The sequence below is a fragment of the Salvelinus fontinalis genome, chromosome 12 (genome assembly GCF_029448725.1).
Source record: "Salvelinus fontinalis isolate EN_2023a chromosome 12, ASM2944872v1, whole genome shotgun sequence".
Classification (NCBI taxonomy): domain Eukaryota; kingdom Metazoa; phylum Chordata; class Actinopteri; order Salmoniformes; family Salmonidae; genus Salvelinus; species Salvelinus fontinalis.
The window spans coordinates 39,475,169-39,491,874 of NC_074676.1; the positions used below are offsets into that span (position 1 = coordinate 39,475,169).

The 16,706-nt window shown below is 47.9% G+C and overlaps 1 protein-coding gene across 2 annotated transcripts in view; it reads left to right on the forward strand.

Moving 5' to 3' along the window:
* The window catches only part of LOC129867386 (FYVE and coiled-coil domain-containing protein 1-like), a 55,872-nt gene that overhangs the window by 5,923 nt on the left and 33,243 nt on the right, over positions 1-16,706 (forward strand). Inside the window, exons 2-11 of one of the 2 annotated variants that reach the window (XM_055940752.1) lie at positions 13-113; positions 1,895-2,001; positions 2,330-2,455; positions 3,117-3,223; positions 3,970-4,113; positions 4,247-4,340; positions 4,510-7,026; positions 8,057-8,149; positions 10,595-10,713; positions 13,446-13,613. In XM_055940752.1, the coding sequence (XP_055796727.1) occupies positions 59-113; positions 1,895-2,001; positions 2,330-2,455; positions 3,117-3,223; positions 3,970-4,113; positions 4,247-4,340; positions 4,510-7,026; positions 8,057-8,149; positions 10,595-10,713; positions 13,446-13,613 (3,530 nt within the window). In that variant the 5' untranslated portion in view covers positions 13-58. Of the gene's footprint in view, positions 1-9; positions 114-1,894; positions 2,002-2,329; positions 2,456-3,116; positions 3,224-3,969; positions 4,114-4,246; positions 4,341-4,509; positions 7,027-8,056; positions 8,150-10,594; positions 10,714-13,445; positions 13,614-16,706 lie in introns of both variants that reach the window. The other variant, XM_055940753.1, reaches the window with a different exon arrangement.

Genomic DNA, 16,706 nt, shown 5'->3' on the forward strand with positions numbered 1-16,706 from the left:
CTGATTCAGCAGACTGTTTATCACCCCGTGACCTGGTTGCCATAGAGCCAGTCGGACCATGGCCGGCGGTGTGGGGGAGAGCCAGCTTCAGAGGATTATCAGAGATCTGCATGGTACACTGCCATTGTGTGTTTTTGTGTGCGTGTGCGTGACTGCGTGTGACTTCTCGCGTGTCGGTCCCTTTGTAACATCCAGTGCGTGCGTGCGGGCCTGTGTGATAGTTACAGGGGTAGACCGCCACTGTCGGCTGACATCGAGAGTCAGAGAGGGAGAGAAAGATAGAAAGAGAGTAGGATCACAGAGGTAGAGAAAGTGACAGAAGGGTTACAGTGGCCTAGATGTAACTGGCTTGGCCTCGGCTTCAAGCCTGACAGCATTTCTTTCCACACATTGGTTGTCCGGTCTCCTCATTGGGACGACATCATGGAGCCGACCCTCTCCCCCAGTCCCCGGGGTGTACCCCCCAGGGTGTGGCTGGGGCGACAGAGAGGCCCTGTCAGCATGCAGCGAGAGAGAGAGGGGGTGCTTAGCCTCAGGGTGCACCCGTCACGGGTGTCTTTCCTGTTTTTACGCTGGATGAGAGGCAAGTGGGTAATTGTACTGAGCTGAGATGTGTGAGGAAGGGGTCGTCTGTGTGGAGTTAGAGGTTGTGGGTAGAGGTTGGGGAGACATGCCTGGGTGGATATACTGGGCTTTTGACTCCATCTGCTTTGACCTGTATATGACCTGGAAACCATTGAAATGTATCCAGGGCACTGTGAGGATATTACATCTGACTGTGTGTACTCTATGTTTGGTGCATTGTAATGGTTTCTAGACATTTCAGGGTTTCTGTGCCAACCCAAAACATTCCACAGATACTGTGCCTATTGGCCTAGATCGATTTACCGATTTTTTTATTTAGTTCAGGAGAAAGAGGCTACTAGGTCAGGGACGATCACAGTAATGTGTTTCTCTCAACAGGTAAAGCTTGTGTAGTAGAAATTCAGTTCCTGTCAGCTGTGTATGAGTGAGGGGAATGCTCGTGTAATGTCGATGTACAGTACCAGTCAAAGGATTGGACACACCTACTCGTTCCAGGGTTTTTCTTTATTTTTACTATTTTCTACATTCTACAATAATAGTGTAGACATCAAAACTATGAAATAACACATATGGAATCATGTAGTAACCAAAAAAAGTGTTAATCAAATCAAAATATATTTTATATTTGAGATTCTTCGAAGTAGCCACCCTTTGCCTTGATGACAGCTTTGCACACTCTTGGCATTCTCTCAACCAGCTTCATGAGGTAGTCACCTGGAATCCATTTCAATTAACAGGTGTGCCTTGTTAAAAGTGAATTTGAGGAATTTCTTTCCGTAATGCATTTGAACCAATTGGTTGTGTTGTGACAAGATAGCGGTGTATACAGAAGATAGCCCTATTTGGTAAAAGATCAGTCCATATTATGGCAAGAACAGCTGTGCTGCATCAGATGACCTGGCCTCCGCAATCACCCGACCTCAACCCAATTGAGATGGTTTGGGATGAGTTGGACCACAGAGTGAAGGAAAAGCAGCCAACAAGTGCTCAGCATATGTGGGAACTCCTTAAGGACTGTTGGAAGCTGGTTGAGAGAATGCCAAGAGTGTGCAAAGGTGTCATTAAGGCAAAGGGTGGCTACTTTGAAGAATCTCAAATCAAAAATATATTTTGATTTGTGTAACACTTTTTTGGTTGCTACATGATTACATGTGCATAGCTTTTATGTCTTCACTATTATTCTACAATGTAGAACATAGTAAAAATAGAGAAAAAACATCTGTTTACATCCGTTTGTGTTCTGTGACAGCCTCTGTATTTATCTCGCTCTCGCTCTCTCTCTCTCTCTTGTCCTCTCTCTGAACCACAGATGCTGTTGCTGAGCTCACTAAAGAGTACAGGGAGAATGGGGAGCCAATCACAGATGATAGTCCCAATCTGCAGAAATTCTCCTACAAACTGGAGTACCTTCTACAGGTGAGTCACTCACTGTTCATAGACAGTGGTATAGTACGAACATTGTTTTCCCTTTCTTTAGGTGGGACCAAGGCCCCAAAGCAACATTCAGGACTGGTTAATGAATCCAAAAATCTATAGCACAATCCGTTTTTTTCCCTACCAGACACAGATTAAGCAACATGCTTTTCAGTCCAGGATTAGGTTTAATCTGTGTCCAGGAAATCGCCGCACAGAGTCCAAGTCAAATCAAGTCCAACCTGCTATGCTCACCAATATGGCGTTGTTCAGATCTCTGTACAGTAGGTCATATACAATTTGTCGCTAACACGTCATCTACGCTTTTCAGTTTGACCAGAAGGAGAAGACAACATTTCTTGGCACCAGAAAAGACTACTGGGATTATTTCAGCGACTGTCTGGCCAAGATCAAAGGAGCCAACGATGGTATCCGCTTTGTCAAATCCATCCCTGAGGTATTGAGATCAGCACTTTTAAAAGTCAATTAAAAGGATCGTCAACTGTTATTACACAATGTATAGTAGTAATTCATACGTAATGACGTTCTGTCTTTAGAGTTCTTTACCACCTTTTTATGGGTCACAGCAAACACCACTGTCACCATTTCTTTGTACCCTCTATCTGAAGTTATGTGTACCATTACAGTTTCACCAAATGTTAAATAATGAAGGAACATATTAACTGTATCTACAAATGATCTACCGAATCTACTTTGACACATATTTCCCTTGTGTGATTCAACGGATAATACTCCTGACAATGCAGCTGTCACGCATTACATAATTAACATAGATGCATTCAATAGTCAGTCTCACTGATAAGTAGTTATAAGGGCATGGGGGAATTTAGCATTCTGCTGGGTAGTGGATACTAGCCATGAAAAACAAATCATATTTGTTAACAGGATCTACACAACAGATTTCGTTGAATATGGATGATTGATTATAGACCACTTTTGAGGAATGAAAATGTCTGACGAACTTTGATTTGAACTCTCCCTTTAATGCACACATTCAGCAAACATACGTTAGTTTAAGGCCTCATTGGCAGATGAACAGCTGTCACATATATTTGCTGTACAGCACTGTGAATAGTTCCTGTACTTTTCCTTTCCAGCTGAAGACTTCTCTGGGGAAAGGCAGGGCTTTCATTCGTTACTCCCTAGTGCACCAGCGACTGGCTGACACGCTGCAGCAGTGCCTGATGAACCAAAGGGTGACCAGGTAAAACTCAACCCAGCACTGGATTCACAGAAGGTCATTGGTTGAAATCCCTGCGGCAAAGAGGGGGTCATGTCTCAAATAAATATCATACTTGGGAACTGCAAAGTGAGCAGACACTTTTTTTTCCCAAATCTCAAACCTGACCCCACTCCAGCAACAGTTTTAGGCGTTAAACATGGGTGGGTAGGTCATAGGTTCACGTCTGGGATAGTGTTTGGCTAAATGAAGGGACGTGTTTATGTTACAGACTACTATTCTGAAATCAATTGTTTCAAGTAAACAAAGTTTCCTTCCTTATTCTTGTTAGCGCCTTTCATTTCTCTTTTCCCTTGTGGTGTTTTACTTCTGTAAACGTTTCCCTGTTCCTCAGGTGAGTAAACACAGTACCGGGTCTTATGTTGGCAAAGGTCACTGGAAGCAGTGTCCAGTGGGAGGGGAGTAGACGTTGTCTGACTGAGTATAGATACAGCATTTTGTACCAATCCACTTCTCGAAAAGTTACTTCTCCCGTTGTACAGAACCACGTCTATATGCTCTATGTACTTGTGAAATGTACCTGTGTGTTTGTAAAAGGCATGTCCATTAGTCCAAAAAAGTACTTTTTGTACGTGTCGAAGGGATTTATTATAAGGAACAATCCAAGTGTGTTAGTGAAGGTATTTCTATGGGAATGTATGCACGTGTGTTGTTATGCCTATCTCTCCACTCATTTCCCTGTCTATATGCTTCTCTCCTTCTCCTGGCAGTGACTGGTACTATGCTCGCAGCCCCTTGCTGAAATCCCACCTCAGTGTTGACATCGTAAGTCACCTGTATGAGCTCAACGAGATCCAGTTTGACGTGGCTTCCAGGGGTCATGACCTTGACTCGTCCTGGCCCACCTTTGCAAGGTAACCAATCGCAAAGTCATTATGTTTATAAATGCACCCCATACTCAAGATGCTGGGCATTGGATTGAGGAATTTATCAAATGTAGACACTTGGTGATGTCACCTCATCACATGTGTGTTTTCTGATCTCCAGGAGGACACTGGGCATGCCCAACTCACCTGGCCACATGTGGAAACCACCCAGTCGCAGCTCCAGCATTAACAGCCTGGCCAGCACATACTCACAGGTACTGACACAGCTCCTCAGAGCTTTTACTCTACTGGGACTAATATGGTTCTATAAGGAGCTAGTCATATCTTGTGAGATCATACAGTATTTCTAGTGAAGTCTTAACAATGTGTCAAGTCTGCAGTACTCACTCTAGTACCCTGTTCCTCTAATAACCTCCCCCCCAGCACGCTCATGAGTTCCCCGGCAGTCCTGAGTACGGCCCGGGCATGCTGAGCGAGCTGAACGAGTCGCTGCCTTCCGGCGTGGAGGTGAGCATGTTGGACGAGCTCCGCCTGGAGCTGGACCAGTCAGAGCTGAAACAGCGGGAACTCCAGGACAGGGTGCGCCTGATGGGGGAGGAGGGTGCTGAGCTCAAAAGCGTGGTGGTGGAGCTCCAGAGGCAGCTGGACGTTTCGCTGACCGCACAGGAGGAACAGCAGGGAATGCAAGGGACCCTGAAAACCCTGGAGAGGCGTGAGGAGGCCTTGTCCCGCGAGCTGGAGACCCTGAGGGCTGGGGAGAGGGCCAGGGAAGCAGAACAGCACCACATCCAGGAGAAGCTAGTGGCCGCAGAGGGGAAGAACGTAGAACTAATGGCCAAGCTGGACGGCGTGTTGGATGAGAAGGGCCAGCAGGTGACCAGCTATTTTGACTCAGCACAGAAGATCCACGAGCTGCTGGACAGACTGAAGGAGGCAGAGGGGGGGAAGATAGAGGCTCTGGCAGAGGGAGAGGATAGGAGGAGGCAGGCCGAGAAGCTGGCAGATGAGCTAAGGGTCAAGGAGGTGGCAGCAAAGGAGGATGAGGCCAAGCTTGAGGCACTGTCAAAGTCTGCTGCAGAGGAGAAGTCTAAGTTCGCAGAGTGTGCAGAGGAGCAGTGTAACGCCATTGACAAGCTGCAGGGGGCATTGACTTTGAGGGAGAAGGAGGCCAGCAACCTGCAGAGGCAGCTGCATGACCTCCAGAGTGCTCTGGAAGAAAGGGAGATACATGCCGAGGAGGCCAGGGACAGGGCGCAGGAGGAGAAAGAGGAGATCCAGGGAAGCATGGGCAATCTGAAAGAAGCCTTGGATGTGGAACTCCTCTACCTGAAGAAGCAGTTGAAGACCAGAGAGGCGGAGCTGCTCTCCAGCACCCAGAAGCTCCAGCACCTGGAGGTCCAGAGCCATAGCCTGACCACAGAGCGTGACGGCCTGAGCGCCAACCTCTCAGGACTGGAGTCCAGCGTCAGGGAGCAAGCCAATAGGATCGAGGAGTACAAGACCCAGTGCACCAACCTGATGGAGCTGAACGGGAAGTTGCTGGGCACAGTGAAGAGGAATGAGGAGCTGAAGAAGGAGCTGGCGGAAAGCCGGGTAGCCCTTGAGGGTGAGGTGGCTGCTCTGAGGGCCTCTGACAAGCAGTTGAGGGGCCAGCTGGACGACGCCAAAGTGACTGTGGATGAGAAGGACAGGAGGCTGCGTGAGGAGAACCGGGCCTTGGACGAGAGTCTGCAGAGGGCAGCCATGGCTGCCGAGGTGTCAGATGCCACCGTCAAACGGCTGGAGCAGGAGAACCTAGGCCTGAGGGAGGAGCAGGCCACGGTGAGGGCGGCCCTGAGCTCCATGCAGGATGAGCTGAAGGCCATCCAAGGGCAGATCGGAGAGCTGGAGAAGAGCTTGGGTCGGTCCCGCAGGAGTGAGGCCAGCCTGCAGGAGCAGCTCAAAGACCGGCAGGACCAGCTCGAGAACAAGGAGAAAGGCTGTGTAGAGCTCCAGGCCAGGGTGGAGGCCCTAGAGGCCAGGGGGAGGGCACTGGAGAAGGCTAAGACAGATGCAGAAAAGGCCTGCGCCAAAAAGACAAAGCTGATAGAGAGGGTCACCACCGAGAAGCAGACGGTGGAGAGAACCCAGCTAGTGAGGAGCTCTGCCCAGGCCAAGGAGAGCCAGGAGATAGCCGCCAAAATGACCATGGTAGAGGGCCAGCTGGAGGTGAACATGAAGGAAGTGACCAGGCTCCAGGCGGAAGTGCTGGATCTGAGGTTGCAGCTGAACACCTCTGCGGAGGACAGGATGAGGAGCCAGGCCCAGCTGGAGGTGACGGAGGCCCAGAGAGACGAACTCAGGACCCTAACGGAGCAGCTTAAAGCCCAGACCGAGGCACTCAACCAGAGGCACGTAGCCGAGCTCCTGCAGTACAATGAGAGGGAAGAGGCTCTGAGCAGGGAGCGTGACCGGGTGGAGGCAGCCACCCGGGCAGAATTAGCCTCCTCTGAGGCCTTCGCCAGAGGAGAGCTGGCCACACTCAAGACCCAGAACGAGAGGCTGGCCATAGAGAATGTTGAGACACGCGAGGGCCTCCACCGGGCCAATACAGAGATGGCAGAGCTTGGGATGACCATATGTAGACTGACAGCAGAAAGGGAGGAGGCCAAGGAAGGCTGGGCGGGGGAGGCAGGCAGGATAGGGGAGCTAGAGGAGCGGACGTCCAGGGAGGTGGAGCGGCAGGAGGCCTGCATGGCCGCCCTTCGCCAGGAGAACGCCAGCCTGAGAGAGGAGCTGAGGATGATGGAGAACCTTCCGGCAGCCATGCTGGAGCTCCAGGAGAAGCTGGAGAAGGCGGAGGGCCAGGTGAGGAGCCTCAAAGACTCAAGTCGGGAGGAGATGGAGGCGGTCAAGTTCCAGATGAGCTCCGAGAGCATGAATCATCAGAACCAGATCAAGGTGAGTTTGACTGGAGTTCTGTGAAAAGCGTGTGCCATGGGGGAATCCCGGACAGGAGCAAAATCATATCATTACAGCAGCACATGAAAGGGTAGCTTATGGTGTATTTCCACCCAGTGTTTACCCAAAAGTCTCAGACTTTTCTGTTTCCATCTGCGTGGGTCAGCACCCGTAACTCACTGGGCCATGGCTCAGGCGGACCTGCTCTAACTTGGGGCCAAAGCCAGCCCACTGGTACTTTTCAGCTGACATTTAAATAACAATGACTAACTGTGGACTTTAACACCCAGCGGAGGATGTTGATTCTGCTCTTCACAAGTCCTCACTGTCAGCCCTAGCTATGGAGACACAATTTCCCTAGTATATCATAAGGGTGTATACACTAGTGTAACACTGGTGTTAGTCGAAAAGCAGCATTAAGAGCAATGTGATTAATAAAACAGTTAATGGCCTCTTGGCACCATTAGAACACCTGTGTGTTTTACTCTCCATTAGAACGCCTGTGTGTTTTACTCTCCATTAGAACGCCTGTGTGTTTTACTCTCCATTAGAACACCTGTGTGTTTTACTCTCCATTAGAACACCTGTGTGTTTTACTCTCCATTAGAACACCTGTGTGTTTTACTCTCCATTAGAACACCTGTGTGTTTTACTCTCCATTAGAACACCTGTGTGTTTTACTCTCCATTAGAACACCTGTGTGTTTTACTCTCCATTAGAACACCTGTGTGTTTTACTCTCCATTAGAACACCTGTGTGTTTTACTCTCCATTAGAATACCTATGTGTTTTACTCTCCATTAGAACACCTGTGTGTTTTACTCTCCATTAGAACACCTGTGTGTTTTACTCTCCATTAGAACGCCTGTGTGTTTTACTCTCCATTAGAACACCTGTGTGTTTTACTCTCCATTAGAACACCTGTGTGTTTTACTCTCCATTAGAACACCTGTGTGTTTTACTCTCCATTAGAACACCTGTGTGTTTTACTCTCCATTAGAATACCTATGTGTTTTACTCTATCTATCCAGAGTGTGAATGATGAGCTGGGGAAACTGAGAGTCCAGCTGCCAAAAGAGCAGGAGAAGGTGTCCGGTCTGGAGGCCAAAGTCTCAGAGTTAGAGGTCTGTATCTTCACCTCTTCACATTATTCACATACAGTGCATTCGGAAAGTATTCAGATCCCTTGACTTTTTCCAAATTTTGTTACAATACAACCTTATTCTAAAATATATTAAATTGTTTTTTCTTCTTCATCAATCTATACACAATACCCCATAATGACAAAGCAAAAACAGCTTTCAATAAATTGTTGCAAATTTACAATAAAAAATAAATAAAAATAATCACATTTACATAAGTATTCAGACTCTTTACTCAGTACTTTGTTGAAGCACCTTTGGCAGCGATTACAGTCTTCATTCTTCTTGGGTATGACGCTACGAGCTTGGCACACCTGTATTTGGGGAGTTTCTCCCATTCTTCTCTGCAGATCATGCTCTGTCAGGTTGAATGGGGAGCATCACTGCACAGCTATTTTCAGGTCTCTCCAGTTATGTTCGACCTGGTTCATGTCCAGGCTCTGGGTGGGCCACTCAAGGACATTCAGAGACTTGTCCCGAAGCCACTCCTGTGTTGTCTTGGCTGTGTGCTTAGGGTTGTTGTTCTGTTGGAAGGTGAACCTTCGCCCCAGTCTGAGGTACTGAGCGCTCTGGAGCAGGTTTTCATCAAGGATCTCTCTGTACTTTGCTCCGTGAATCTTTCCCTCGATTCTGACTAGTCTCACGGTCCCTGCCGCTGAAAACATCCCCATAGCATGATGCTGCCACCACCATGCTTCACTGTAGGGATGGTGCCAGGTTTCCTCCAGACGTGACGCTTGGCATTCAGGCCAAAGAGTTAAATCTTAGTTTCATCAGACCAGAGAATGTTGTTTCTCGTGGTCTGAGAGTCTTTAGGTGCCTTTTGGCAATCTCCAATTGGGCTGTCATGTGCCTTTTACTGAGGAGTGGCTTCCGTCTGGCCACTCTACCATAAAGGCCTGATTGGTGAAATGCTGCAGAGATGGTTTTCCTTCTGGAAGGTTCTCCCATCTCCACAGAGGAACTCTGGAGCTCTGTCAGAGTGACCATCGGGTTCTTGGTCACCTCCCTGACCAAGGCCCTTCTCCCTCGATTGCTCAGTTTGGCCGGGCAGCCAGTTCTAGGTAGAGTCTTGGTGGTTCCAAACTTCTTCCATTTAAGAATGATGGAGGCCACTGTGTTCTTGAGGACCTTCAATGCTGCAGCCATTTTTTGTTATTCTTCCCCAGATCTGTGCCTCGACACAATCCTGTCTCTACGGACAATTCCTTCGACCTCATGGCTTGGTTTTTGCTCTGACATGCACTATCAACTGTGGGACCTTATATAGACAGGTGTGTGCCTGTCCAAATCATGTCCAATCAATTGAATTTACCACAGGTGTACTCCAATCAAGTTGTAGAAACATCTCAAGAATGATCAATGGAAACAGGATGCACCTGAGCTCAATTTTGAATCTCGTAGCAAAGGGTCTGAATACTTATGTATAGAAGGAAGGTATTTCTGTTTTTTATTTGTAATCCATTTGCAAAAAAGTCTTAACCTGTTTTCGCTTTGTCAATATGGGGTATTGTGATGATTTTTTTCTTATTTAATCAATTTTAGAATAAGGCTGTAACATAACAAAATGTGGATAAAGTCAAAGGGTCTGAATACTTTCCGCATGCACAGTATGACAAGAGTACAATATAACAGACACAGTCTTCAATCCCTTGTCTTGTCATGTATTTTCTCTGTAATGTCTTTTGTCTGTCATGTCTTTTCTCTGTAATGTATATTTCGTTATATGTCGGAACCCAGTAAGACTAGCTGTCGCCATTTGGCGTCACCATGGGGATCCTAATAAATCACAATCAAGATACAGACAGTAAAACACTTTGGGAAACACTGGCAGAGAAAACAATTATTGGCTAAATGGCATGTCTGTTCAGCACTATCTTTAGACCCAATTGAAATAGCCGACATTCAAATAGCTGAAAGCAAAGAATCAGTGATAAGAATTCGTAAGATGATCAAATAATTGGGTGGATCACAAAGTCAGATGTGTACACGTCCAGCCTGTCTGCTCTGGCGTACGTTTTTACGTTTTCATTAGAGATGCCTAGGAATACATATGAGGGAGGGCAAAGAAATGAATATGAAAGAAGAGCAGGCCTGTACACACCTGACCGGGTTAATTAATACGACACAGAATAGAGTTTGGTGTTCATCAGCCGAGTATGATAAAACAGAGAGCAGAGTGGTCTTAATCTCCTTCCTGTCCTTCCCTAGAGAGGATGTGACACGTTGTAATTAATCTGCCTGTACTGTGCTATGATAATCTGAGTGAAGGAGAGAGATAGGCTGTTCGTTTACAAAGCATCGCTCCTCTGTAGACTTCTTAATCCTTGGTCTGTATTAATTTATCAACCGATCAAACACCTGTTTCTGAAAGCTTGTTGGTTGTATTTTTATAACTACTGCATGTTATGATTATGTTTGATGAAGGGGGTGAATGAGGAGTACTCACGGCTGATTGGAGAGAAGGATGCTCACATCACAAAGTCCGAAGCAGCCATTTGTCAGAGTGAGGGAGAGATTCAGCACCTAAGAGCCTCTGTCACCAGGTAAGGCTATAACCCCGGCATTTACCTATTATACCCCACACAGAAAACAACCTTTCCATTTAGATGAGCTAAGTAGCCCATCTTAAGATATTTTTAAACGCATCGTACAGATTGGACAAGACAATTCTGTCTGCTATTCTCTTATGTAAGTGTATGAGTCAAAGATTATGTCCCTGATTGAGTCTGTAATACCAACATGTTTCAAGCAGACCCCCTTAGTCCCTGTGCCCAAAAACACAAAGGCAACCTGCTTAAATGACTACAGACCCGTAGCACTCACATCCGTAGCCATGAAGTGCTTTGAAAGGCTGGTAATGGCTCACATCAACACCATTATCCCAGAAACCCTAGACCCACTCCAATTTGCATACCGCCCAAACAGATCCACAGATGATGCAGTCTCTATTGCACTCCACACTGCCCTTTCCCACCTGGACAAGAGGAACACCTATGTGAGAATGCTATTCATTGACTACAGCTCAGCGTTCAACACCATAGTACCCTCAAAGGTCATCACTAAGCTAAGGATCCTGGGACTAAACACCTCCCTCTGCAACTGGATCCTGGACTTCCTGACGGGCCGCCCCCAGGTGGTAAGGGTAGGTAACAACACATCTGCCATGCTGATCCTCAACACTGGAGCCCCTCAGGGGTGTGTGCTCAGTCCCCTCCTATACTCCCTGTTCACCCACGACTGCATGGCCAGGCACAACTCCAACACCATCATTAAGTTTGCAGACGACATAAAAGTGGTAGGCCTGATCACCGACAACGACGAGACAGCCTATAGGGAGGAGGTCAGAGACCTGGCCGGGTGGTGCCAGAATAACAACCTATCCCTCAACGTAACCAAGACTAAGGAGATGATTGTGGACTACAGGAAAAGGAGGACCGAGTATGCCCCCATTCTCATCGACGGGGCTGTAGTGGAGCAGGTTGAGAGCTTCAAGTTCCTTGGTGTCCACATCACCAACAAACTAGAATGGTCCAAACACACCAAGACAGTCATGAAGAGGGCACGACAAAGCCTATTCCCCCTCAGGAAACTAAAAAGATTTGGAATGGGTCCTTAGATCCTCAAAAGGTTCTACAGCTGCAACATCGAGAGCATCCTGACTGGTTGCATCACTGCCTGGTACGGCAATTACTCGGCCTCCGACTGCAAGGCACTACAGATGGTAGTGCGTACAGCCCAGTACATCACTGGGGCTTTGCTGCCTGCCACCCAGGACCTCTACACCAGGCGGTGGCAGAGGAAGGCCCTAAAAATTGTAAAAGACCCCAGCCACCCCAGTCATAGACTGTTCTCTCTACTACCGCATGGCAAGCGGTACCGAAGTGCCAAGTCTAGGACAAAAAGGCCTTTCAACAGTTTTTACCCCCAAGCCATAAGACTCCTGAACAGGTAATCAAATGGCTACCTGGACTATTTGCATTGTGTGCCCCCCCAACCCCTCTTTTACGCTGCTGCTACTCTCTGTTTATCATATATGCACAGTCACTTTAACTATACATTAATGTACATATGTACATACTACCTCAATTGGCCCAACCAACCAGTGCTCCCGCACATTGGCTAACCGGGCTATCTGCATTGTGTCCCGCCATCCGCCAACCCCTCTGTACGCTACTGCTACTCTCTGTTCATCATATATACATAGTCACTTTAACCATATCTACATGTACATACTACCTCAATCAGCCTGACTAACTGGTGTCTGCATGTAGCCTCGCTACTTTTATAGCCTCGCTACTGTTTTTCACTGTCTTTTTACTGTTGTTTTTATTTCTTTACTCATCTATTGTTTACCTAATACTTTTTTTGCACTATTGGTTAGAGCCTGTAAGTAAACATTTCACTGTATTCGGCGCATGTGACAAATAAACTTTGATTTGATTTGATACAGTCAACACCATGTAATCGTACACACTCCCTCTTCCATTCTCTTAAAGTAACTGTCCAGTATTTCCAGATTTCTATGCAATATGGCCTATAATTCATTTAAAGTTGTTATTATTAAATATGTTAAAAAGCAGCTTTTATGTGTTGGAAATGTATGGGAGTACCACAACAAAAAAATGGGGTGGGCGTATACCAGTCATTAAAATATTAATGGAAGTAGACCGCTGATTGGCCAGCTCAGCCAACAAGCCAACATGACATCATGCTCTATGAGGAAATAGCAAGCATTTTTTAAATAATCTTTTTGAGATACAAGTTCGAGGTGGGGTTTTTGAAGTGTTTTTTCTCCAATTTATGTTTTGGCCACATATACTAGTATAGGACAAGTCAACAACATTATTTGGGATGAGTTAACAGAATATTAACTTGTACAAATATTCAGTGGACAGTTTAAGCCAATTTATGCTTACTCCAGAAATGCAATCCGGAGGCTCTGTACAGAGAGTGTGATGCAATTGCAGAGCCTCCGGAGGCTTGCGAAGGCCAAATCGAGCTCCGTACTGCGAAGGGCTTCGTATAGCTCCACATTGACATGATTAGTTGATGGTAGGTGGGGGCAGGAGGTCCTGTATAAATACAATCTAACTTCCTTGACAACTTCCTTCACAACAGCTCAGCTCTGCTCCGCGAAGCGCAAGAAATATGAATGCTCTGACTTCTGTGGAGTCCGCATCGCAGTAAATGCTGTACGGCCACTGCAGATGTCGGATTGACCATGCAGAGCCTTGTACTTTAATATTTTTCTCTCCCTTATCTCTCTGTCATTTAGTGCTGAGGAGGCTCTCTCAACGGTCCAGGCGGTGTGTGAGGAGCTAAAGCAGAAACTGGAGCAGGCCGAGGTGGACAAACGTAGTCATTACCTTAGTACGACCGCAGAGATCGACGACCTATACCGAACCAAGAGCACCCTGGAGGAGCGCCTCATCGAACTTATCAAGTACGACCTAGTCCCTCTGCACTATCCTGAGCGCCGGAAGAGAAAGACAAAGCGACAGCTGAGTCTTTGATCTGTAGATCTAAGACAGGCTTTTGTTTAGAAACTGGAAAGGGTGTTGTTGTTTTCTGCCTTCGTTTGGGTGATCAGATAGCAAGGTCTGGTGCTACCCTCTTGGCTGAGTCCTGTGGGGACTGTTTCCTCTGAGGATGCTCTCCCATAGCGAGCACAGTGTGGGTCTTTGTAATGCCATCTCTCAGTCTGACAGTCTCATCTGACGAAAAGGAGGGAGGGAGGGATCTGATGAAAAGGAAGTAGAGAGGAATCTGACGAAAAGGAAGTAGAGAGGAATCTGATGAAAAGGAGGGAGGTAGGGATCTGATGAAAATGAGGGAGAGAAGGATCTAACGAAAATGAGGGGGAGAAGGATCTGACGAAAAAGAAGGAGGGAAGGAATGTAAAAGAGGTGGATTGAGGACCAGGATGTAGGTGAGTGACACAGAGGAGGGTGAAAAAAGGTGAAAGGAGGTTGGGTGGAGGGTGGAGACAAGGGTGGAGGGTGAAAAAAGTTGTTTAGAAACTAAAAGAGACACCTTCTGAAGAGGGAGACAGCGAGAAGAGGGAGACAGCGAGAGGGGGATATTAAAGAGGAAGACAGCGAGAGGGGAATATTAAGGAGGGAGACAGCGAGAGGGGGATATTAAGGAGGGAGACAGCGAGAGGGGGATATTAAGGAGGAAGACAGTGAGAGGGGGATATTAAGGAGGAAGACAGTGAGAGGGGGATATTAAGGAGGGAGACAGCGAGAGGGGGATATCAAGGAGGGAGACAGTGAGAGGGGGATATTAAGAGGGAGACAGCGAGAGGGGGATATTAAGAGGGAGACAGCGAGAGGAGGATATTAAGGAGGGAGACAGCGAGAGGGGGATATTAAGAGGGAGACAGCGAGAGGGGGATATTAAGGAGGGAGACAGCGAGAGGGGGATATTAAGAGGGAGACAGCGAGAGGGGGATATTAAGGAGGGAGACAGCGAGAGGGGGATATTAAGAGGGAGACAGCGAGAGGGGGATATTAAGGAGGAAGACAGCGAGAGGGGGATATCAAGGAGGGAGACAGTGAGAGGGGGATATTAAGAGGGAGACAGCGAGAGGGGGATATTAAGGAGGAAGACAGCGAGAGGGGGATATCAAGGAGGGAGACAGCAAGGGGGGGATATTAAGAGGGAGACAGTGAGAGGGGGATATTAAGGAGGAAGACAGCGAGAGGGGGATATTAAGAGGGAGACAGCAAGAGGGGGATATTAAAGAGGGAGACAGCGAGAGGGGGATATCAAGGAGGGAGACAGTGAGAGGGGGATATTAAGAGGGAGACAGTGAGAGGGGGATATCAAGGAGGGAGACAGCGAGGGGGGGATATTAAGGAGGGAGACAGCGAGAGGGGGATATTAAGAGGGAGACAGTGAGAGGGGGATATTAAGAGGGAGACAGTGAGAGGGGGATATTAAGGAGGAAGACAGCGAGAGGGGGATATTAAGAGGGAGACAGTGAGAGGGGGATATTAAGGAGGAAGACAGCGAGAGGGGGATATTAAGAGGGAGACAGTGAGAGGGGGATATTAAGAGGGAGACAGTGAGAGGGGGATATCAAGGAGGAAGACAGCGAGAGGGGGATATTAAGGAGGGAGACAGCGAGAGGGGGATATTAACGAGGGAGACAGCGAGAGGGGATATCAAGGAGGAAGACAGCAAGAGAGGGATATTAAGAGGGAGACAGCGAGAGGGAGATATTAAGAGGGAGACAGCGAGAGGGGGATATTAAAGAGTAAGACAGCGAGAGGGGGATATTAAGGAGGGAGACAGTGAGAGGGGGATATTAAGGAGGGAGACAGCAAGAGGGGGATATTAAGGAGGGAGACAGCGAGAGGGGGATATCTAGAGGGAGACAGCGAGAGGGGGATATTAAGGAGGGAGACAGCGAGAGGGGGATGTTAAGGAGGGAGACAGTGAGAGGGGGATATTAAGGAGGAAGACAGCGAGAGGGGGATATTAAGGAGGAAGACAGCGAGAGGGGGATATTAAGAGGGAGACAGCGAGAGGGGGATATTAAGAGGGAGACAGCAAGAGGGGGATATTAAGGAGGGAGACAGCGAGAGGGGGATATTAAGGAGGGAGACAGCAAGAGGGGGATATTAAGGAGGGAGACAGCGAGAGGGGGATATCTAGAGGGAGACAGCGAGAGGGGGATATCTAGAGGGAGACAGCGAGAGGGGGATATTAAGGAGGAAGACAGCGAGAGGGGGATATCAAGGAGGAAGACAGCGAGAGGGGGATATTAAGGAGGGAGACAGTGAGAGGGGGATATCTAGAGGGAGACAGTGAGAGGGGGATATCAAAGAGGGAGACAGCGAGAGGGGGATATCTAGAGGGAGACAGTGAGAGGGGGATATTAAGGAGGAAGACAGCGAGAGGGGGATATTAAGGAGGGAGACAGCGAGAGGGGGATATTAAGGAGGAAGACAGCGAGAGGGGGATATTAAGAGGGAGACAGCGAGAGGGGGATATTAAGAGGGAGACAGCAAGAGGGGGATATTAAGGAGGGAGACAGCGAGAGGGGGATATTAAGGAGGGAGACAGCAAGAGGGGGATATTAAGGAGGGAGACAGCGAGAGGGGGATATCTAGAGGGAGACAGCGAGAGGGGGATATCTAGAGGGAGACAGCGAGAGGGGGATATTAAGGAGGAAGACAGCGAGAGGGGGATATCAAGGAGGAAGACAGCGAGAGGGGGATATTAAGGAGGGAGACAGTGAGAGGGGGATATTAAGGAGGGAGACAGTGAGAGGGGGATATTAAGGAGGGAGACAGCGAGAGGGGGATATCAAGGAGGAAGACAGTGTGTGGGATATCAAGAGGGAGACAGCGAGAGGGGGATATTGAGAGGGAGACAGCGAGAGGGGGATATCAAGGAGGAAGACAGCGAGAGGGGGATATTAAGAGGGAGACAGCGAGAAGGGGATATTAAGGAGGAAGACAGCGAGAGGGGGATATTAAGGAGGGAGACAGCGAGAGGGGGATATTAAGAGGGAGACAGTGAGAGG